Here is a 22,581-nt window from a genome sequence, read left to right on the forward strand (position 1 = left end):
AGTTGCGCTGGGGTAGTATTGAGCTGCTGTCGGGCGCTTGCATGTGTTCTCAGAAAGTTCAGAGCTGCACTGGGGATCTGTTGGAACCTGAGTCGTTTGTTTGCACTTGGGAGTTTCGATAAAAAGGGATATATTTGTAAGTGATAACGAGGAAAGACAATCTTGCACGCGAGGTGTCGCAGTTAACTACTGTGGCTGGTAAGTTATGGAGGTTGTACTGCAAAATAAATCCATCGTATTTGGGGGGAGAAAAACAGCCAAAAGAAAACAGGAAGCAAACAATGAAGGCTCGGTAAACAATCTCTCGTAACGTAAATGCTGTGTCGGGCGTGAGAAAAGAAATAGCGGAAATAATGTCCCGAAGGATGGAGATGCTGTGGTACAGGTACAGGTCCAGCATCTGCAGGATTGTGCGCTAACACCTGCTCACCAAACTGCACAGCCTCTCTGCCTCGTTAGGGAACTCTGCGGGGGGGTGTATATTTTGCTTTTCATACGCTTCTTCCAAAGTTACCAAAGTTTCCTCTTGCTGTTGCCAAGATGTAATCTTTACACTTCGACAGTTCGTTCCTTTTGCACTGGGGGTGAGAAGGTTTAACAATCTTGGTCAGTACAGGAATGAGAAAAATCATTGCTATCTCCAGTTTAATATTATGACCCTTCGATAATGCACTGGTTGTCTTTTTAACTCCCCTCGTCCTAGGACCGCATGTAGCGATGTGAACTCACGTGTGTTGAGTGCCCCACAGTCATTTGAACAATTAGGAAGAATTTCCATGTATTGGGAATCTCCTGTATCTCAGATGCCCCAGGCAAGAATTTCCCACAACCCTTCCCTCAGACAGTCCAGGTTGGGTCTAGGCTCTTTGTGGTGTTTTATTTCTTTAACCTCACTGTTTCAAGTAGCTTTCTGAGTAACAATCAGCAAAGGGCTATATGTGCACCCTTTGGACAAATAACTGCCCTGTTCATGTTTGCTGGGCACCATTCACAGCACACCTGTAAAAGTGTCTTTAGAATAAGCGTAGAGTATTTTCGAAACGCTGAGTGAAGACCAGGATCACAGCTGCTGTGTCCTGTGGCGTCTTACACTTCACGCGCATCCTTCCTCTTTTACAAGTTCTGTCTCCGGTACCGGTCCCGTTGGCCCGCCACACTGATGGCCCGTGTCCCTCTCCTCTCCCAGCTCTGCGGGTGCCCCGATCCTGCCGGGCGATGGCGCGTGTGCTGAGCCCACGGCTCCGGGTGCCCGGGGGCCCGCTCCGGCCAGCGGGGAGGTGGGACAGAGGCCCTGGAGCTGGCCGCGCCCCCAGCCGAGGGTGCTCGGCCCAGACCCGCTTCAATCCCCTCAACATCCAGATGCTGTCCAGGAACCTGCAGGAGCAGATCTTCCGGGGGGTGCCGGAGTGTTACCAGGAGGAGGACGTGGGGCGCAGCATCAGGCACCTTCAGAAGCACAAGCTCTGGGGCCTGGACTCCCCCCCGCTGCCCGACGTGGAGCTGCGGCTGCCCCCCATGTACGGCGGCAACATCGACGAGCACTTCCGCATCCTGGCGAAGAAGCAGAGCCTGCCCTACCTGGAGGCGGCCAGCTCTCTGCACTGGGCCGCGCTGCCCCCTCTGCCCGCGCGCTGGGCCTGGCAGGAGGGCTGGACGCGCTACGGCCCGGGCGGCGAGAGTGCCGGCCTGGATTTCCCGGAGGAGGCGGCGCTGGTGTTCGATGTGGAGGTGTGCATGGCGGAAGGACACTGTCCCACGCTGGCGGTCGCTGTGTCCCCCACTGCATGGTGAGAAGAACTATCTGGAGACATTTGTGACTCGTAACCTGTTTGCCCAAAACAGCTTTGGAGACGAAACGAATGCTATTGTTTGCTTTCTTTTTTTCAGAATCTTTCTAAAAAATATATATATATACTCCCGTGCCTCAGGGAGTGACCCTGCTGTCTGTCTCTCTTCCTGTTTCTTTTTTCTGTTTCTTATCTTGGTCAAATATTCGGCTAGTGTGTATTGTCTGTTTGGGGTTCTGTAGCATTCTAGTTTATGTTGTGTTTGTGTGTGTGTGTGTGAGATATTCCTCATGTGATGTGGTTGAGACTGATTTGTGGTGCTCTAGCAGTGCTGTCCGGAGGCTGGCTGGTGTCGGTGTGGCCTGGGCCAGTGACCCGCAGGACCAGCTGGCTCAGAAGGCTCTTTGTTGGGCTCAGCTCTTGGCTCAGCAGGGCTTTGTGGTGGTAGGAATTTTGGTAGCTGTTTTTTAGGTGTAGCCAATACTTTATTACTCTTTTCTGTTTATCAATAGTGGGTACTGGCCTAGTTTGGCCCTGCACCATTGTTAGGTGTTTTTCTCTGCACACGGAGGATGTTTCTACAGATCTTTCTGTGGGGTGTTTGTCCCATTGAGTGTAATCCTGGTCTGTAAGGGGACCCCACACTTCACTGCCATAGAGGGCAATGGGTTGGATTACACTTTCAAATATTTGGAGCCAGATTCTTGATGGTGGGTTGATGTTGAAGAGCCTCCTTCTTATTGCGTAGAATGCCCTGAGTGCCTTCTCCCTCAGTGCCTTCACTGCCAGGTCAAAACTCCCAGATGAGCTGATGGTGAGAGCGAGATATGTGTAGCTGGATGAGTGCTCCAATGTGTAATTGTTGAGTATGAATTTATACCTGTTTCCCTGAGGTCTGGCTTTCTTCTGGAAAACCATCATTCTGGTTTTGTCCAGATTGACTATCAGTGCACAGGTCTGACAATACTGCTCTAGCAGTGCCAGGTTCTGCTGCAGCCCCTGTTCCTGTTAGAGCAGGAACTTGATTTCTGTGTCGTGTAGTGTGAGACCAGGAGCTGCAGACTGCTCCAACATTTCTGCTACTTCGTTGATATAGATATTGATAAGTGTTGGGCTCGGGCTGCAGCCCTGTCTCACCCCACGGCCTTGAGTGAAGAACTTGGTCCTTTTGTTTCCAATTTTCACTGCACATTTGCTCTCTGAGTACATTGATTTAATTATGGCGTACGCTTTGCCCCCATGCCACTTTGGAGTAGTTTATAAAACAATCTTTCATGCCAAATCAAGTCAAATGCTTTTTTGAAATCGACAAAGCAGGCAAAAACGTCTCCTTTGTGTTTTTGATGGACATGTTTGTCCATCAGTGTGTGTAGGGTGTAAATGTGATCAGATTTCAGGGATCAGCTGTCTCTCTCTCGCAGGTATTCCTGGTGCAGTAAGAGGCTGATTGAGGAGCGGTACACCTGGTCCAGCCAGCTGACCCTAGCAGACCTCATCCCCCTGGAAACTGCTGCCAACTCCAGCCGCCCCCCCGCAGGGCAACAGTGGAGGGAGAGGCTGGTGGTGGGGCACAACGTCAGCTTCGACCGGGCGCACATCAAGGAGCAGTACCTGATCAAGGTGCAGGGAGTCGGGCCACTTCTTCCTGTGATTTCAGACATTTAAATTACTACATTTAAACTTCCCTGTGTACCTCATTGTTTATACTTCAAAATAAACGCTAATGAAATTCAAGGCTCATTGTTTTGGAAACAAATTTTGTAAAGCGCATATCCAAAAAACTTCCGTTTTCTTTAGTTCCGTTTCTCTCAGGGACATTCTTATTAGTGTCTGAGGTGCTGTGGCTGGGTCTCCACCGATGAGCTGAGCTTGTTTTTTCTCCCGGCCTGCTCTGTGGGCGCGCAGGGCTCCAGGATGCGCTTCCTGGACACGATGAGCATGCACATGGCGATCTCCGGCCTGACGGGCTTCCAGCGCACCCTGTGGATGGCCAGCAGGCACGGCAAGCGGCAGGGCCTGCAGGAGGTCAAGCAGCACATGAAGAGGGCAGGCAGGCGCAGGGAGGGCCCAGCGGTCAGTCTGCGTGGTCATACTCTAGCTTGGCACTCGGCCCCCAGTCCATTGCAAAAGTGTGATTTCCACTGTCTTGGTATGAAGTGTTGAAGTATGAAGTGCAGTGATACTAGAGGTGGATGCGTTTGTCAATGTAACATTTTAAATATCTTAGAATGCTCTCTATTGTTGAGCATTGCTCTCTTGAATGTTAAATATCATTGCTAATGTATCAATTCTCTCATGTGATTTTAGAATGCTGGGTTCATTTTGACTTTTGAAGTGGCTTCATTGAAATATTGAGGCTTGTCCATTCCAACTCAGCTGGTTGTCCATGCATATATCTTATAAACGCGACTCTGTGTTGTGTATGAATATGTGCGTAACTAACACTGTCAGTTCCATTTTCCCAACCTCAGATCTGTTCCAGGGCTTCCAAGATGTGTGTGAATTAACAAGATCTCTCATCAAGTCTGCTAAAAAGCAGCTCCATCGGTTTCCTCTGCCTAGTTCTGCAGCACGCAGGGCTTGTGAAAGGGTGACTGTGTGGGCTGATCGGTCTCCTGTGTGTGTGCTTGACTTGAAGATCGGCGGGTGGGACTGGGTGGACATCAGCAGCATCAATAACCTGGCGGATGTCCACGCTCTGTACGTGGGCGGTGACCCCCTGGAGAAGGAGGCCCGTGAGCTCTTCATCAAGGGCAGCATGAGGGACGTCCGGGACAACTTCCAGGTCAGGAAATGCCGGACAGCAGTGCCGTGCCGTCCCCAGAGCGCGGACGCAGCTCGTCCTCTGAGCCCCCGCCTTGCACTTGACCAACACTGCTGCTGCTTGTCGGGTGACCGGTGTAAGGCCCTGTGCTCATTGCTAATTTAAATTAATATTATTTATTATGTGTAGTGTCATTAATCCAGTTCGGAGCCCAGAGCCCCAACCACTAGCTCACACTGCCAGCTGTAACTTCAGTGGACCATGTCTGCTGCGAGCTATGAGTTATAAACGCTGTTTCAACTGAGTTATAAATGCTGTTTCAGAGAAAAGAATGCACCCTAAATGCATCCTTCACCAGCCACTCCCATCCTGAGACTGTGCTTATGAGAACTGTTGAAAATAGACTACAGAGTGGTAATGCTGGCGTCAGTACTATGCTGCTGTCTCCCTCTGCACAGCCATGGCAAGAACCTGGGAGACAGATTTCTTATTTGACCCTACTTCCACTCTTCTCCTTCAACTTTCCTTATCAGAATTGTTCCTTTATTTAAGACTCACCTGGAGTCCCTGTCATGATTGCTTCAGCTGCTAACATTTATACAGCTAATCTCTGTGTCCAGCTGAGCTGTTCTTATATCTGGGAAATGTTCTGGTCTGTTGAAGGTGAACTGTGCTTTTCAATTAACATGCCTCACTGCCACTGTGTTTATATGGGTTAACCTTTCACTGTGCTTTGCTGAGGTACCGAATGATACTGCTGCTGCTGCTTATCTAAACCAAGTCAGCCCTTGTGTGCTGTGCTGTAAGAAATCCAAGTATTCTGGTGTAGTAAAGTACGATGAAGGCATGATAAATCAGTGATAGGAGTTGGAAATGGAAACCGCAGTGAGCGGAGGAACGGATCTGTCTGTGTCCGGCAGGAGCTGATGCAGTACTGCGCTCAGGACGTCCAGGCCACGCACCGGGTGTTCAGGGAGCAGCTGCCCCTGTTCATGGAGAGGTGAGAGACCAGCCGCCTGACCAGCCCCTCCCCACCTCTGTCTGCAGCTGTGCTCCCCTGATCCTGTCTTCCCAAGCTGCAGATGCGCTCAGCAGATGGGCAGGAAATTTGGCTGTGAAGTAAAAAGCTCTTCAAGTGACCCTGTTACAGTTCTCCGCTTGCGCCGTCACCAGACAGCGTAGCGGCAAAGAGCTGCATTGTGACTGTTGCCTCTCCTGGGGGCAGGTGCCCTCACCCTGTGACGTTTGCAGGGATGCTGGAGATGGGTGTGTGCTACCTGCCCGTCAATCAGAGCTGGGGCCGCTACCTCGAGGAGTCGCAGAGCACTTTCGAGGAGCTGCAGAGGGAAATGAAGAAGTCGCTGATGAACCTGGCCAACGACGCCTGCCAGCTGCTGGAGGGAGAGAGGTGAGTCCCCTCACACACACCATACGGAACACAGCCAGGCTCAGCTGCTCTGGGCATCTCTGCATTGTAACCCGAACAGCATTGCTGTCAGTGTGTTTGTCTGTGATCTCGATGTAGTTTAGCAGTCGCTCGTAACTACAATATTGTGGTGAACCATCATGAAGGAGCAGGGAAGGACACTTGAAAGGAAGGCAGACGTGTAAAATGCAGAGGGGAGGGGGGATAAAAGTGTGTTTTTATAACCTCAGGCTACAGTCTGTAGACTTTCCATGAGAAGCAGTGTGTCGGTAAGCTGTCGTTCAGTAAGGGCTCTGTGGTGTGGAGCAGGGTGTGTGCAGTCTGGCTGTGCTGGCGCTCAGAGCGTAGAGCCCACCTGCGTCTCGGTGCCTCGCAGGTACAAGCAGGACCCCTGGCTCTGGGACCTGGAGTGGGACGTCCAGGAGTTCAAGCAGAAGAAGGCGGCTGCCAGGAAGAAGAAGTGCACTCCGGCGGACGCGGATGTGACCGCCGTGCCGGCCAGCCCCCCAGGAGACTGCGAGGAAGGTGGGAGCCGGCCTGTTCAGTCCCAGGAGACTGGTGGGCCCTGGGTGTGGAATTAGGATGATGGGATGTTTTAAGGGTTTTAATTGCAGCTGGTGTCGGCAAAGCTATTCTAATGCAAACGACGTTTTAATTAGGGTCTCATCATGTCCCTGCGCTCTGCCTCAGAACGGTGGCGTCCGTGCTCCTGCATTTGGACTCTGTACCATTTCAGATCAGCTCCGACAGCCTCACAGCCTCTTCTCATCCTCTCACTACTGCTGCTGTCGAGCAGTGTGTTACAGGATGAGTAATGAACATTACTGCACCGCGTACTGACCAGAAACGCCTCAGGTGCCTCTGACTTGGTATTTGTGAGAACACTGCTTAATTACCCTGCTTGCCTTAGGAAGATACTCTCAATGCTGATATTTAGTGCTAGTCAAAAAGTCAGATTAAGAGAAAATAACTAGCTAGAAGCCACTGAATTTATATCATGCATGTATAAAAGAGCTCCCCACATAGGCCATTCCTGACTGCTGTTCTACAAGCATTGTTTAAACGGCTGTTTTTATTTTGCTGAGAATTGTGCTGGGAATGTCTAGAGCTGATACTTCTATGACCGGCTATCCAGCAAAGCCCCATTGCAACTGGAAAATTAACAGAGCATTTATTATTGTAAAACTAAATAGACGGAGACAGGGATTAAGACCGAGATTGATGAACAAAGAGAAATAAAGTCCAAACAAGTAGATTAAAGCTGCTCCTCTCTACAAAGTCTGATAAATCCATTAGTTTTAGTCTTCCCACAGGACATTGTGATGACAAATCTTAAACCACACAGGCCTATATATCAAAGCAAAATCACAGCTATAAAATATGAGTAATTCAAAAGTTAGCAGTGCACAAATTAATATGCATCTCAAGTAAGTAAAAATAGTTGACTGGATATCATGTAGCAGATGTTTATGTAGCTTCAGTATTAATCAAGTGGAATACAAGATTAAGTCATTTTCTATCTCTACTCAGTGAAATCATTTGCTTTAAATCATTGAAATTTCAAAATGGTGCTGTACTTCAAAGAAAAAGTATTGGCTTTAGTTTTACCGCTGTGTCTCATATTCCCAGTGAGTGCCTCAAGTGGACTCGCAAGCTGCCACATGATGAATGAGCTCTTAACAGACATTGACAGGCACGGTCTTATCAGGAAGCTCTCAAAGCGCAGGTTACTGTTCCCGTGTGCAGTGAGAGGAGTTGTTGTTGTTGTTCACGTTGACTCCTGTGCCCAGGTGCAAGCAGGGGGCCTGTGGATGATCACCAGTGGCTGTTCTTTCAGATCCAGGCCCCCCGACGGAGGAGGAGGAGGCAGCGCCCTCTGCTGGCCGCGTTGCATTGGAGCGGCTGAAGGAGACGGTGAGCCTCCTGCCCAAGAGGAGGCAGCACCTGCCCGGGCACCCAGAGTGAGTGCTGTTCGCACCGGCTCCTCTTGGCAGTGTGTCCCGGTTAAAAACACGTTTTGAAAGCTTGAACGTGCCCGTTCTGCGGCACGTGTATGCCCCAGCGTCTTGCGCATCAGTCTGCCATCAAACTGTTGAATTTAGGAATTAACTGAAAGGTTTTACATCTTTCTTTAAGAGTTAAACTGGTTTGTAGACTGGGTGAGCAGGGAGCAGGGATCGGGGAGCAGGGGCGCCGCACTGGCTGAATCTCACGGCAGACCTGCTGGCACATTCAGGGGAGGAGTGTGGCGCTGTGCTGCCTGCAGCCCCTCAGCGGCCTGCGTCGCTCTGTGTTGCTCTGCTCAGGTGGTACCGCAAGCTGTGCTTGAGGCTGTCGGACGCGGACTGGTCGCCGGGGCCCAGCCTGCTCAGCCTTCAGATGAGAATCACCCCAAAGCTGATGGGCCTGACTTGGGACGGCTTCCCGCTGCACTATTCAGAGAAGCACGGCTGGGGCTACCTCGTCCCGGGACGGCAGGACAACCTGGAGCAGGTGGAGGACACAGACGGGGCTGTGTGCCCGTACGGGTGAGACGGGGGAGGGCGGGGAGACGGGGAGGCGGGGGGGCAGGGAGATGGGGGGCAGAGAGACGGGGAGGCAGGGAGGCAGGGGAGATGGGGGGCGGGGAGACAGGGAGGCAGGGGAGACGGGGGGCGGGGAGGCAGGGAGACGGGGAGACGGGGGGCGGGGAGACGGGGGGCGGGGAGACAGGGGGGCAGGATACGGGTGGCCTTGCCCTCCGCTGCCCCTCGGTCTGGCCTCCTGTCGTTTCCGACCAGTCTGCCCGCATGCTCGTAACGTCGACAGTGTTCAGCAGTAATGTTAGTCATGTACGTGCTCAGAAGGGGCAGAGGCTGGGGCCCGCAGGAGGGTGGTGACGCGGTCTCGCTGTTCCAGGGCCATCGAGAGGGAGTACCGGGAGCACTGCGAGCGCAGGGGCAAGGAGCAGCCCCCCCGCCTGGACGCCCCGCTGTCGGACAGCTACATGTTGACGGACAGCAGCCTGTGGCAGACCGTAAGATCACTGCCCCTGTGCAGGCCAGAGGGCATTCTGGGCTTGTTCTTCCCAGCTGTCTTGTCTTTTATTGGAGGAAGAGTAGTTTCTGGATTTCAGCTGAAGTGTAGTGCCCGCGTTCAGAGGGCTTGTTGTCGTGGGAATTTTTGTTTGCCAGTATTTTCTTGTTTGCATCTTTCCTATTTCAGCCAAACATGCCAACACCAAACTAGCATGGGGCTGTTTAGGGCTTGAGGCTTGTACAGTAGATGTGTGAAGGTCAGTGAATGAGGTCGGATACGTTCAGTAAGTCTGGAGGTGGGAGGTGAAGTGAGGGCAGGACTGCACAGGTGCTTTTCATGCTGTCGCCACTAGGTAGAGGAGCTGAGCCGGCTGGAGAGCGAGGAGAATGGGGCTGAGAAGCGACCCAGAGCGAAGAGCAGAAACTGCGGGAAGGCAGAGGTACAGGAAACACACGGGCCGTGGAGTGAGCGTTTTAGCACAGGGCATGTTGCACAGCACAAGATGTGTGCTGCGAGTGATTGTTAATATCAGTACGTTTAAAATTCAGCCTGTGCAGTATATTATACTTGTTAACACCGCTGACAATATTTACATTCACAAGAATGTCCAGCCACATTAAAATGTGCTCCTGCCTCAACTGAAAGCCAGACTGTGAGACTGTTACCTTGGAGGGCTAGCTGTGTGTTGAGCAGTGGTCGTTGTGTTTCCAAGGAGCTGACGGACCCTTTCTCCAGCAAGAGCCAGCCTTCCTTTCACCATGGTAACGGGCCCCACAATGATGTCAACGTCCCTGGTTGCTGGTTTTTCAAGCTTCCTCACAAGGTTTGTGTGTACGCCCAGACGGGGTGTTTCCCTGGGTAAGAAACTGCTGCAGTGTGATACTGTCAGGACCCTCTCATTAGCCTGCAGTCAAGTATGAGAAAGACGTGCTGGTGGTTGTACCAGAATATAATACTACATATTGACTATGTTGTGGAGTGCCACAGTCCCTGTTTGAAGAGCTGTGTATCAAAATAAACTGCTGACCAGGTCCAGGGCAGCTCTTTGATGTCCCTGCGCAGAGCGCGTGAGTCTTCCAGGTGTGGTCCAGACTGGATGGACACTCTGTCCCATGTGCCTTTTAATGAGGTGGTAATTAAAGTATTAGAATTTCAGAATGAAAAAGGGTTCTGCTGTTTTTACTGCAGTTTCCACTGACCTGGCAGCCACAGTAATGTGCAGGAATGACAGGAGGTCGGGAGTAATCACACCCTGGAAATCAAATGTGAGAACACGAGGCGGCTTGGCAGCCAAGCTTCCTACAACACAGAGCTGCTCTTACTGTGCACCTCTCAGCGCTGCTGTGGTCTTCTAACTGTCCTCGAAGTCTGACGGTGGAGCTGGAAGGCCTGCTCTTGTTTTTGGCGTCAGGATGGAAACGAGAACAATGTGGGCAGCCCGTTCGCCAAAGACTTCCTGTCCAAGATGGAGGACGGCACCCTGCAGGCGGGGCCGGGAGGGACCGACGCCACGCGCGCCCTGGAGATCAATAAGATGATCTCCTTCTGGAGGAATGCGCAGAAGAGAGTCAGGTAGCTGCTGAGGGGGACTGTCACTGATCCCGTGTCTTCAGTGCTCTGGCTCCTCGTGAAGACCCCTTTGACAAAAGTTGACTGGTTGTCAGTACAGAGGGACTGATGAGTAATATGGGCAGTTTGCTCACAGGAGACGTATTCAAGTGCAGCTGAAAGCAGTCAGAAAGTCGGCAGGCGAGGCCTTTTTGTTGCTCACACCTGTGGGGTTCGACTAGGCCTGCTTGTAAATGTATGGGGACTGAGACGGTCCGTTTCTGTTACTGAATAAGTGTTAAGAAACATGCAACAGTTCCTTTTCAGCCCAGATGCACTTCCTGTGAGTGACTGGGAATGACGGTGTGGAGTGGAGCAGCTCACTGCACCCTGGTCACTGTCTCCACGGAGGCGGAGGCAGAGGCAGAGCTCGTCTTGCTGTGTGGCCGTTGTGGTTTCATCTCTAGGCATGCCTAGGCAACACAAATCGAATTGAAGACAGAAGCACGAATGCACTGTGTCCTGAGAATGGGGACCTGCAGCATGATGCTGCGCGTGTTCCAGCGCTGTCTGTGTCAGAGCTTCTGCCCACACACAGTCCAGACTGGTTTGCACTCAGAGATCGTGGCCCGAGGTCAATCCATCTGTCTTTCAGCAACTTTTGACGAATCACTTATTTTTAGGCTTTTAGTCAGCAGAAAAAGGCTTTGTTGACACACAAAGAAGTTATGCTTTTTAATGATGCTTCAGTGAAACCTGAATGGTGACAGTGGAGCAATGAAAATGCGACTGTATTTAATTTTGATCAGACAGGTGTCGCTGTAGGAGACCTGAACTGAGCTGTACAGGTGTGTGTGTTACTGTAGTAAAGTAGGGCGGGAGAGCCTGTCGCTAGTAACCAGTGTTTTGCATCTGTCCTGCCAGCTCTCAGATGGTGGTGTGGCTGAGGAAAGGGGAGCTGCCTCGCACTGTTACCAGGTGGGTCCTGTAGCCTTGTGCCTGACCAGGCTCCCTAGTCTCATTAGTCTGAAACCACATTGTGTTCCCTAAATGTCCCTAAAGAGACCCTCCATATAAGTGAAACTAATTCCCTTGTTTTCTGGGACTGATTTGGTACTAGCAACCTGCTTCTTATACTGTAGGTATCATGTGTCCGGTCCCTATATGAGTAATTAGATCCACCAGCAGCATAGAAAAAAAATATTCACTGGAGTAATCTTTAAGAAATCCTCTAATTCCAGGGTATTGATGGAGAATACGCATATACTCTATTGTAATCATTATTGGTAATTTAGTTGTACAGTTAATTCAAGTGCATTTTGATGTGTAGATCATTAATTGCCTGGGTCTGGTGTGGTCAGGTGAAGGTTTGAGTCAGTGGTTTCGACCCTGTCTGTGTCTTTGGGAATCAGTTCCAAGAGCCGCTCCTTGTCCGGAGGTGACACTTCAGCTGGCAGCGCAGTGTCCTGGACAGGCGTCTCTTTCAGCTGAATAATTCAAGAGTCGAGACACTGCTGGTAAAAGTCGCCCCTGTGTCTCCCCCCAGGCATGCCGATTTTGACGAGGAGGGTCAGTACGGCGCGATCTTGCCCCAGGTCGTCACTGCTGGCACAGTGACACGGAGAGCCGTGGAGCCCACCTGGCTGACTGCCAGCAACGCCAGGGTAAGGGTGTGTGCTGTCCCCACTCCGGCCTCGCGCCAGCTCGAACCCGGCATCGCAGCTTTACTGGAGGAGTTTTCTGCAGAGCTCGGCAGCCGAAATCCGTTGGTTTGTGGGAGCATCTGTGAGTGCTGCCGAAAGTGCTGGTAGAGCTCAGAGCCTTGTCTTCATGGAACCCGTCTCTGTACTCGGGTACATTTCCACAAGATAAGAGCGATTTGTTTTGTACTTTGGCTTGGCCTTGGCTGATGTTAGGATGGGGGTCAGAGCTCAGGATTTGATTTGTGACAGTGTGATGGTGCTGAGGCTGTGATTTGGGACAGGGGTCAGAGCTGAGACTGTGATTTGTGACGGTGCTGAGGCTGTGATTTGGGACAGGGGTCAGAGCTGAGACTGATTTGTGACGAGGGTCAGAGCTGAGACTGTGATTTGTGACGGTGCTGAGGCTGTGATTTGGGACAGGGGTCAGAGCTGAGACTGTGATTTGTGATGGTGTGAGGGTGTGATTTGGGACGGGTGTCAGAGCTGAGGCTGTGATTTGTGACAGTGTGAGGGTGCTGAGGCTGTGATTTGTAACCGTGCTGAGGCTGTGATTTGGGACGGGGGTCAGAGCTGAGATTGTGATTTGTGACAGTGCTGAGGCTGTGATAAGGGAAAGGGGTCAGAGCTGAGACTGTGATTTGTGACAGTGTGAGGGTGCTAAGGCTGTGATTTGTGACAGTGTGAGGGTGCTAAGGCTGTGATTTGTGACAGTGTGAGGGTGCTGAGGCTGTGATTTGTGACAGTGTGAGGGTGCTGAGGCTGTGATTTGTGACAGTGTGAGGGTGCTGAGGCTATGATTTGTGACAGTGTGAGGGTGCTGAGGCTGTGATTTGTGACAGTGTGAGGGTGCTGAGGCTGTGATTTGTGAGGGTGCTGAGGCTGTGATTTGTGACGGTACTGAGGCTGTGATTTGTGACGGTACTGAGGCTGTGATTTCTGACAGTGCTGAAACTGTGATTTGTGACGGTGCTGAGGCTGTGATTTGTGACGGTGTGACGGTGCTGAGGCTGTGATTCGTGACGGTGCCTCAAGTACATGAGCTGTGGCAGCGGCGTGGCCCCGACCGCAACAGCTCTGACCCCAGCCCTGTGCTCTTGGTGTGCTCGGCAGCGTGACCGGGTGGGCAGCGAGCTGAAGGCTATGGTGCAGGTGCCCCCAGGGTACCACCTGGTGGGGGCGGACGTGGACTCCCAGGAGCTCTGGATTGCCGCCATCCTGGGGGAGGCGCACTTCGCCGGGATGCATGGTAAGAGGTGCTCACAGCTCGTGTTTGTGTTCATGTCACTTCACCTGAAACAAGCACGCGCCCCGTTGCTGAAACAGAGTGCATTTCCTGAGTTTCCCACGTGCTCTGAGTGATTTCCACCATGTCATACGGACCTGAATGTTGCACTCCGTCTTGAAGTGAGCTCCGACGTTTCCACTGTGAGCCGTGGGCTATACGCCAGGGGCTGTAGAATCGCTCAGAGTTGCTCAGGTTGTGCGTAAGCGGGCAGCAGCAGGCCTGCAGATCACAGGCCACTGCTGACAGCCGTGAGCTCTGCATGGATATTGTTCTGGCAGGGTGCACGGCGTTTGGATGGATGACTCTACAAGGCAAGAAGAGCCAGGGTACCGACTTGCACAGCCGCACTGCAGCAGCTGTGGGCATCAGCCGAGAGCACGCCAAGGTCATCAGTTACGGCCGCATCTATGGCGCAGGGCAGCCCTTCGCCGAGCGCCTGCTCATGCAGTTCAACCACCGGCTCAGTCAGGCGGACGCTGCTGCCAAGGCCCGGCAGATGTACGCCGTCACCAAGGGAGTCCGCAGGTGCGCTGTTTCTCCTATTCGGTGGCGATTTTCGCTGTAAAGAGGGGCCGTGCCAGCTCGCTAATGCCACTCCGGGCAGACTACAGGAGGATAACAGTTGATAACTCTCTGACCTGCACCAGCTTTGTGGGCTCAGCCTTGGAAAAGGCTGTTATTGTTTCAGCTGTGGTATTTCTTAAAGAGGTGTTGTGTTGTAAGACAAATCATTAGTTTTTTCTAAATTTGTTTTCAGTTTTTTTCTTGAATTCCCCACATAAAAGTACTTTCAGGACTTTTAGTCGCTCGTTATGGCCATAGCTGATCCCAGATTCCCCTCCTCCTGCATGGGGTGTTAATGGCAGCAGCGGCTGGAATGGGCATTCCCGGGCATCCTAACACACTACCTGGAGGTCTGTGCTCTGGACTGCAGGTACAGACTGTCCGAGGAGGGGGAGTGGCTGGTCAGGAAGCTGGGCCTCACTGTGGACAGAGATGAGGATGGCACCATATCCCTGCAGGAGCTTCGCAGGATCCAGCGGCTGGCCAGCCAGAGGTGAGAGAGTGCAGCGCAGAGCCGGGCCGGGTACAGCTGTTCCACATTGATCCCCTGTGTAGAGCATGTGCATGTTGTGCATGGAACAAAAATGTTATTTCCCCATAAACGTTCTTATATTTGTTAGCACTTGAGAGGAGGCCACAGCCCATCTGCCCAGTTCAGTCGTTTACAGTTAATTGATCGGAAGATCTCATCCAGCTGTTCCCCTCGGCAGCTCCGCGGGGCGCAGGTGGGAGGTGGCCGCTCAGCGGCTCTGGGCGGGCGGCACCGAATCACAGATGTTCAATAAGCTGGAGAGCATCGCCCACTCGCCCGAGCCCTGCACACCGGTCCTGGGATGCCGCATCAGCAGGGCCCTGGAGCCCAGTGCAGTGAAGGACGAGGTGAGGAAGGGGCGGGGGGTTAAGCTGGACACTGCGTGTCTCGTGTGTTGGACAAGGGTTCGAGCATCCCGTTGTAACACATCTAAACTGGCTACCAAAAACAACGCATGGCTTTGCATTCCTCTGCTTCCTGATGTTGAAAGACAAGTCATCTCTGTGTGCCTAAATACACGTCACAAAGGAACAATGACATCCGAGAATCCAGCACTTTACAAATGTGTGTTGCATATTTAAGTAAAATACATTTTGGATTAACCCTCTTGGTTAAGGGGTACCTTCCTGCCCATAGGACAAGGAGGCTCAAAACCCCAAAGAGAAACATGTGCACCCCAAAACCACCCATCCAGAAATAGAAACAGAATGAATGAGCAGCAGCAGTATGGGAATGTGGACGTTCCTTTCAAAAGAGATGGCAGATATTAACAGGTGTAGGGTGCCAGTCAGACCCTGGGCTGAAGATATGGCGTCAGGAGCAGCAGGGGCAGAGAGGGAGGCACCCAGGGCTGGACGCCAAAGAAGTTGGGTGCCGGAGATAGAAGCAAAGAGAGCCCACCCTGAGAAAAAGGAACGTTAGGAGATACAAGCAGGGAGACGAGGTTGAAGGCAAGATCTCAGGAGCTGCAGTAGGGGCAGCCCAGGGGGTCTTTTGATAATTGATGTGTAGCTGTTTGCTGGGAGGGTTTGAAGCAGGTCCAGTATAGCACGAGTGAAACAAAGGATTTGTGTGTGTGCGCAAGCATTACATATGCAGTAAACACCTGTAGCAAAAGTTGGCAATGATTATGATTTAAAACAGTTGGGTGAGATTTACTTTTTCGTTATCCCTTCCCAACTTCAGGGAAGATCTTGCTTTTGTTACTTTCCACTTGATAGAGTGGGAGCAAGGTTAGTTATATGGCTTAAAGTCATAAGTTTACTTTGTATTATAAACAAAGATCCCAATGTCCCACAGACTCCCGTGTTGCCAACTGGACATTGGCTGCCAATAGAAGACAGCACTGATGAGATTAATTACGGGACGCCTAATGGCTTGCACCTGCGAATACTGCAGTGCTGCCCACTGGGAGCTTCAGCATGCTCTTAGCTCTTAGGTCAGCCAGGGCCAGATTTCTCCACGTTCCAGCTCACAGGCTCATAGGCTCCAGCTCTGTTCCTGGAAAGGCCCGGCCCAGCAGAGTGTATAGGTAACTATTAAATCAGCAGTACGTCAAAGATTTGGAAAACTTACATTGTAATCAAGCCATGGTGATTTCCTCATTTAAAAATAATATGAAACATACAGCTTCATCCCTTGAGGATTAAACTTCCTGTATTGAGCTTATTTCTGCAGATTTTTTTTTACTTAAGTGACAGGTATTCAATTTCAAGTATCCCCAGTCTTTAGGAAGTGATTGATTTTGTAGCAGGTGGTGTGATGCAGGAGATCCACTGGATTAGGGTTCTCTGGGAGAAGGCCTGGAAACACCTTCTCAAAAGGAAGGCAGAAGTGCCTTTTAGTGTGTCTGTTTAATGGCCATGGTTACAGGCTAATGACTTTAGCTTTTAAAACATAATGTGGTTGTGTTATCATGCTTATTACCAATAAGCATTACCATTTTCTTGTTCCTTCTAGTCTGCTTTCTTAGTTTAGTTGTTTTTAAGTTCTTCTGTATTCCTTTAGCATAAAAGAATCAAAAGGGCTTTAGGTTTTGCGAAGTACAGTATACCATCTAGTACAGAGATACGGAGAGACTGTGTTGCGGTTCCAGTTCATCACCAGTCGAGTGAACTGGGTGGTGCAGAGCTCAGCGGTGGACTATCTGCACCTGATGCTGGTGTCGATGAGGTGGCTGCTGGAGGAGTACGACATCGATGGGCGGTTCTGCATCAGTATTCACGACGAGGTGCGCTACCTGGTGCGCAGCGAGGACCGCTACCGCGCTGCACTGGCGTTGCAAATCACCAACCTGCTCACACGGTCAGTACACCGATTCGCATGAGCCTCCTGTCGACAGTAACTTTTTCAAGCAGGAAAACAGATCGTACTGCTGGTGCATAAGTAGTATGGGGGAAACTGCATGCATGCACACCATGGGGTCCTCAGTGGGTCTCTGTGCATTTCCCTCGGCCGTGTAATTGCAAAGGAGGCTGGCACGTGCCCACCCGTCTGGCGTCCTGACTGCAGCCTTGCTTTGTCCCATAGCTGCATGTTCGCCTATAAACTGGGGATGCAGGACTTGCCCCAGTCTGTGGCGTTCTTCAGTGCAGTGGACATTGACAAGTGCCTGCGTAAGGAGGTCACGATGGACTGCACCACCCCCTCCAACCCCACAGGCATGGAGAGTCGATATGGCATCACTCCGGGTAAGGCTGTGCAGTGCGTGTGATAATGAATCAATAATTAAGCAGCGTCTCGAGTGTAATGTCAGTTACTTGTCTATGGCAATTGCAGCAGCTATAGTTTGTAAATAGCTTTAATTAATACTGTGAAACAAAAACACCAGAACAATAAAGGAAAAGTATAAGAATATTTGATTTAGTCTTTATACAGAAATTAAAGCTAACAAGTATATTCAAACAACACTGAAAAATTAGTAGCTTAAAATTTGACCTCAAATGATCTGTTTGGAAAATAGTTGTATTTTTTCCTCTTCTTTGTAGGTGAGGCCCTGGATATTTACCAAATTATTGAGATGACGAAAGGCTCCCTGACCAAAGGGAAGTGACTAGCGAAATCATGACTGCTCTGGACCTGAACTTGTCCAACTGCAGCCCTTTCTCTGCGTCTAAGATCCTGGGAGTGGAAACTGGGCAGGAAATAGCCAAGCCTGCTGTGGAAGGACACCAGTGCAGGAGACCTGCAGTCCTACACAACTGCCCACTAGTGAACAAAGTCCACTAAGATCCTGATGCACACTCATGTGGTATTCAGGCAGGGAGGCACTGTGAAGTCCTTGAGTAAAACTGAGGGGATCAAGGGTGAAGAGCTCGGGCCTTGACCAGCTACTCTTCACTGCAGGAGACCAAAATATCTGATGGTCTAATAAATGTTCAAACACAAGCAACACAATATAACAGTGAGCCAAAATGATATAGAAGTGTGTGTAGACTTTTCTCTACAGTATTTACATACTACATGTAAGAAAGCAGGGAGTTTATGTAAATAACTTTAACATTTATGTAATATAGATGACATGATTGCTGCTGCGCAGGACCCAGCTGCAGTTGTTCTGAAGATACTTCTCGGTTCTGCAGCTGGAAGAGCTCATGGCTGAGCCCCCAGTCCATCACCTAGACTCATTGCATGTTCACTGCTTCCTCCTCTTCTTCTTCTTGGGTTCCTGGTTCTCAGGAGGCTCTTCAGGAGCATCAGCCTGAGAATAAAAGCAGCACTCATGTAAATATTGTTTAATAAATACTATTTATTAAGCATTATGCAGCTGAGCCTTCTTGATCATTACTGAAATGCTAACTTGTCTCAAATTGTTTCAATGGATGGGAGGTACACATTTTTTCTTGACTACCCAAATTCATAGCACCCCACTTCATGCTGGCACAATGGGAGGGGGCTGAATTTAAGACTGCACTCCCCCAGAATGCAGAAAATTGCAAAGGTAGCAAAGAGTTAGGAATTGCTCCCTCTCTCACCTGCTGGCTGGGGCTCTCCTGCTCCTGCAGCGCTGCGTCCAGCGTGGCCGCGTTGATGCGGAAGTCACGGGAGGTGCTGAGCTTCATGTACTGCATCAGATTGACCTGCGGGGGGCAGCACACAGGCTCAGACATGGCTGCTAGTAGTCATTTTGGCAGAAACAGGACAAAGTAGCCAAGTTAATAAAACACAAGACTTCGTCACAGAAACAAACACGCTGGACAGTTCTGGTCCGGAATTAAGTAGGCCCGGCTTCTCCTTATCTAACTATAATTCATTTTCCTGTGCAGGAAAGGAATAGTCACCAACAAAGGAATCAGAGATCACGTATCTATACCCAGATTAGATCTGCCTCTAATACTCCAATACAGCCCAAACTGAACCAGCCTCTGGCCTCAGGTCTGATCAGGCCACTCAGGAGCTCCCTAGACTCCCACTGCAGCTTTATACGTTATCACTTAAGATTAAGAAAACAAGAGATGACACATTACCTATTAATTTACAGTGGTATTCTAGCACCACTCTGCACTACTGAACCTACACAATCTGAAGCATGAACTTCTGGCAAAACCGAGAAAGCAAACATTACCTTTGATTTCTTGGAGAGAAGAATGAGGAACTTCTCATACTGCTCAATACTGAAGACCAGGTTGGGAATAGCTTTCGTCTCCCGCAGCACTTTGGCCTAAAACACACAGGACCACCTGTCAGTCACAAGCACATGACCACTGCTTGGTTAATTAGGGTGCTGCAAAACTTAAGAGACGACAACAACAATAAAAATAAACTGTTCCCTTTTGGTCTTTACACAATACCAAAAACACAGGCAAAACTAAACTGGAAGGTCTCCGGTCTGAAACATCCTGTGTGAATGCAGCTAAAAACTGCAGCCTCAGAGGTGCAGCAGAAACCCCCCAGTCTGCACGGTACCGAGACAGCAGTGGCCTCTTCTTTCTTCTTTTTCTTCCTGTCCGCTCCCCCAGCACTCAGCTCCTCACTCTGGCAGACAGAGAAAAAATAATTAAATCGACCTGCAGCTTAATGACCTCGGGAATCGATACAAACACAGTTCTTACTTTTCAGTGCAGTTTACTCAGCATACAGTACATCCTGGACTTAGATGCTCAACATGCATCAAAGGGTAAGAAATTACACAAAATCCACCCATAAATACTAAATACAGGAATGAGTAATCAAGAATGCGAGGCAGACCTTTGCACATGTTGATATCTGCCGAATGGGATCTCTTTGTCAATGGTTCTTTTTTCTCCTGTTTAAGTCACAGGAAGGTCCAGGTGCACTTGGTGAGAAACGCATGCCAGTGCTGTGTCACACTGCCACAACAGTGACAAAGACACTGCGGGTATCTCAACTGCACACAGACCCTGCACTTGCTATATTCCAGTGCAGGACTTCAACCTGACAAGTACACCGATTAAAGAGTAAGGGCAGAAGAAGAATTACAGTAGAGTCCCGATTATCCGACCTAAACGGGCCCGATATTTGTCGGATAATCGAAAATGTCGGATAATGCGGAAACTGAGTAGACAAATCACAGATTAACAGAAGTATAAGTATGAAATCTGGTTTATTGATCTACTGTAATACTAAAATTATAGAACTATTGTTAGTTACTATTTAAAAAAATGAGTGATTGGAATCTGTTTCCCAGATGTGCTTCTCTTCCTTGAGGCAGGGTCTCCCCAGCGTCTTAGTAACATGACAGCAGCAGCTGTTGCCTCCTCTTGTTGTTCTACGTAAGCTAGTGAGCCTGCACCCCCTCGCTGTGACTGATCCTTTCAGATCTGTCTGGTCCTGGTGCAGACCCATTAAGGGAAAATACAATAGTAAAATAAAACTCCATCACTGTTTGTACAGTACAAAAATAAATCACGAGCGCAAACGAGCAACCAAAGCTACTGTACGTCAATGGTAGTACGTGACGCACTGAGGTACAAAGCAGCATGGGATTGGGCAAACTATTATGCATGCGCACACATACCGTATATAGCATGATCGGCTATGTCGGATAATCGAGACTGTACTGTAAATTAAAGAGGAGGGAATTCAGTTGATGAGCAAGAAATCTGTCTGTGACAGGTCCAGATGTGCTCTTCAGCGGTGTAGGTTATAGCGCCCTGAAGCCTGCCTGTAGTACAGCAGCCCAGCCCCCCTCTGACAGCTGGGAGAGATTCTGGCTGTTACCTGCACGTAGGTGATGAAAGTGTAGCACTGCGGCGTCAAGTGGGATCCGGACAGCTTCACCTGCACCAAAGGAAAAGGAGCTTTAAGCAACAGACTACAGTCCTAGATTTTTATCAACATACGCAATTTTTATATACAAATCAGAAAATAAAAAATTAAGTTTAGAAGTCAGACTTAGAACAGATCACTACAAAGCTGCAAAAATGCACCACAGATGCAGTCAGTACACACTGTGTGGTATGCCTCATAAAATTCATTATTACAACCCAAATTCAGGTTTAAAGGAAATACAAATACAGATAAACATCATATGGAAAAGAGGCACATTCTGAAGAAGACACGTCCTTTGAAAGGCAGCTCTTTTTGAACATTGGACTTAATGTACCATCACAATTATTGTGCACTTCACCTGAAAAACTACCTCTCTCTATATGTATAACTCTACTGTATATACAGTATATAAGACTCTCTATATGTAGGACTTAAGTCATTTCATTCACAAAAGTTTTGTGTTATAGTGTGTTATGCAGTAACGTTTATATGACGCTGTGGAGAAGTTAGAAACTGGTCATTATAGGTAAAAAGAGAGCTTGTGTTTACTACATGAACACAGCATATGCAGAGTCCAGTTTTCATGAAGACGCTCACCAGCTTCTCGAACCTGGTTGGGAGGCAGCCACGCTGGGTCGAACACAGCTGTATGTACTGTGCAAAGACAAGAGGAAATCAGCGCTGTTCAAACTCTCCTTTAGAGGAGAATGGAAAGTTTTAAATCACTGCAGTGGATTGAGCATTTTAATTTAATGAAACAATCCGAGTCTAGACAAGACTGAGGTGAATGTTTTTTTCTCTTAAAGAGTTTGGAAAATTATTACAACTTTATGTGGAGAAAGAGAAGTAAAATAAATGTACTGCAGTTAAACACTAAGAAATTGATGTTGTTGGTGCATGTCATAGCTTTTTTAAACCTTTGCATTAACAAGATACATGGTGCTACACAAGCTGTATTCCTGCTTGCAGGAATTTAAAATGGGCAGTAATTGAAAAGGTGCTGATAAGGAGGCTAGCGGGCGGTTTGCAGGGTGCACTCGCTCACGTATTTGCACAAGGCGGTGAGGATGGTGTAGGTGCTGGCCAGCTCCCTCAGCAGGGTATCCACGCTGGCCCCAGGCGGCAGGGCAGTCTGGACCAGCTCGTGCAGGGCGGTCAGCAGGGTGCCCAGCTGCAGGGTGATGGCCTTCTCCACCGGGTCCTGCTGCGGCCCCTGGGAGGCCTCGCCTAGCGGGACAGCGAGCAGGTTACAAGCACAGACAGGCCGCCTGGTCCCCACGCCTCCCCCTGCCTGCCTGCTGCAGGGCCTCATTCATCACTCACAACAACAGTCGGCAAAGAAACTGATGCCCGTGAGAACTCTCAAGAGTATACTCAAGATCACAAAACAAGAGAAGGCTCCTGGATCCATTGCAGCATTTGGCTGTCCTCATGTAAGATTTGTTTTATTTATATTTAATTTTTATTTAACTACATCCTTCCTTTTAAACTATGACTGATGCTCATTACATAACCTCTATTCAACAGGTTGGTTTTTCAAACCTCTATAAAACAACCTGAAGTGTGAACCGATATTTTTTATCACGTCTTCTTTATTTTCCTACAGTAGTTTAGAACAGCAAACAGGTGTGGTGACGGCCAGCGATGTCTGGAGACTAGTGTCGGAGATTGCAAGGTAAAGGCACAGGGCATACGTGGTCAAACACAGCAGCGTGCAGTCTGC

The 22,581-nt window shown here is 49.7% G+C and overlaps 2 protein-coding genes across 6 annotated transcripts in view; one reads left to right on the forward strand and one right to left on the reverse strand.

Moving 5' to 3' along the window:
- polg (polymerase (DNA directed), gamma) lies at window positions 1-18,388 on the forward strand. Of its 4 annotated transcripts, none has more exons than XM_069190685.1 (23): window positions 1-198; window positions 1,187-1,787; window positions 3,209-3,407; window positions 3,693-3,860; window positions 4,426-4,572; window positions 5,472-5,551; window positions 5,777-5,959; window positions 6,354-6,502; window positions 7,815-7,938; window positions 8,284-8,505; window positions 8,876-8,993; window positions 9,348-9,434; window positions 9,708-9,818; window positions 10,407-10,567; window positions 11,468-11,521; window positions 12,090-12,207; window positions 13,357-13,492; window positions 13,810-14,056; window positions 14,466-14,588; window positions 14,806-14,974; window positions 16,723-16,931; window positions 17,157-17,317; window positions 17,615-18,388. In XM_069190685.1, exons 2-23 carry the CDS (start codon window positions 1,216-1,218, stop codon window positions 17,677-17,679), a joined length of 3,603 nt encoding a protein of 1,200 aa, XP_069046786.1. In that variant the 5' UTR covers window positions 1-198; window positions 1,187-1,215; the 3' UTR covers window positions 17,680-18,388. The 4 variants fall into 4 exon arrangements, with proteins under 4 accessions (XP_069046786.1, XP_069046788.1, XP_069046787.1 ...); XM_069190687.1 differs by having other exon boundaries at window positions 9,711-9,818; XM_069190686.1 differs by having other exon boundaries at window positions 1-136.
- fanci (FA complementation group I) overlaps window positions 17,469-22,581 on the reverse strand; it is a 23,411-nt gene continuing 18,298 nt past the window's right edge. For both annotated transcript variants that reach the window (XM_069190684.1, XM_069190683.1), the window contains 7 exons: window positions 21,904-22,085; window positions 21,456-21,512; window positions 20,808-20,867; window positions 19,533-19,601; window positions 19,192-19,287; window positions 18,602-18,706; window positions 17,469-18,327 (listed from right to left, as the gene is read on the reverse strand). In XM_069190684.1, coding sequence (XP_069046785.1) covers window positions 18,262-18,327; window positions 18,602-18,706; window positions 19,192-19,287; window positions 19,533-19,601; window positions 20,808-20,867; window positions 21,456-21,512; window positions 21,904-22,085 — 635 coding nt within the window. In that variant the 3' untranslated portion in view covers window positions 17,469-18,261. The remainder of the gene's footprint in view (window positions 18,328-18,601; window positions 18,707-19,191; window positions 19,288-19,532; window positions 19,602-20,807; window positions 20,868-21,455; window positions 21,513-21,903; window positions 22,086-22,581) is intronic.

The sequence above is a fragment of the Lepisosteus oculatus genome, chromosome 5 (assembly GCF_040954835.1).
Source record: "Lepisosteus oculatus isolate fLepOcu1 chromosome 5, fLepOcu1.hap2, whole genome shotgun sequence".
Classification (NCBI taxonomy): domain Eukaryota; kingdom Metazoa; phylum Chordata; class Actinopteri; order Semionotiformes; family Lepisosteidae; genus Lepisosteus; species Lepisosteus oculatus.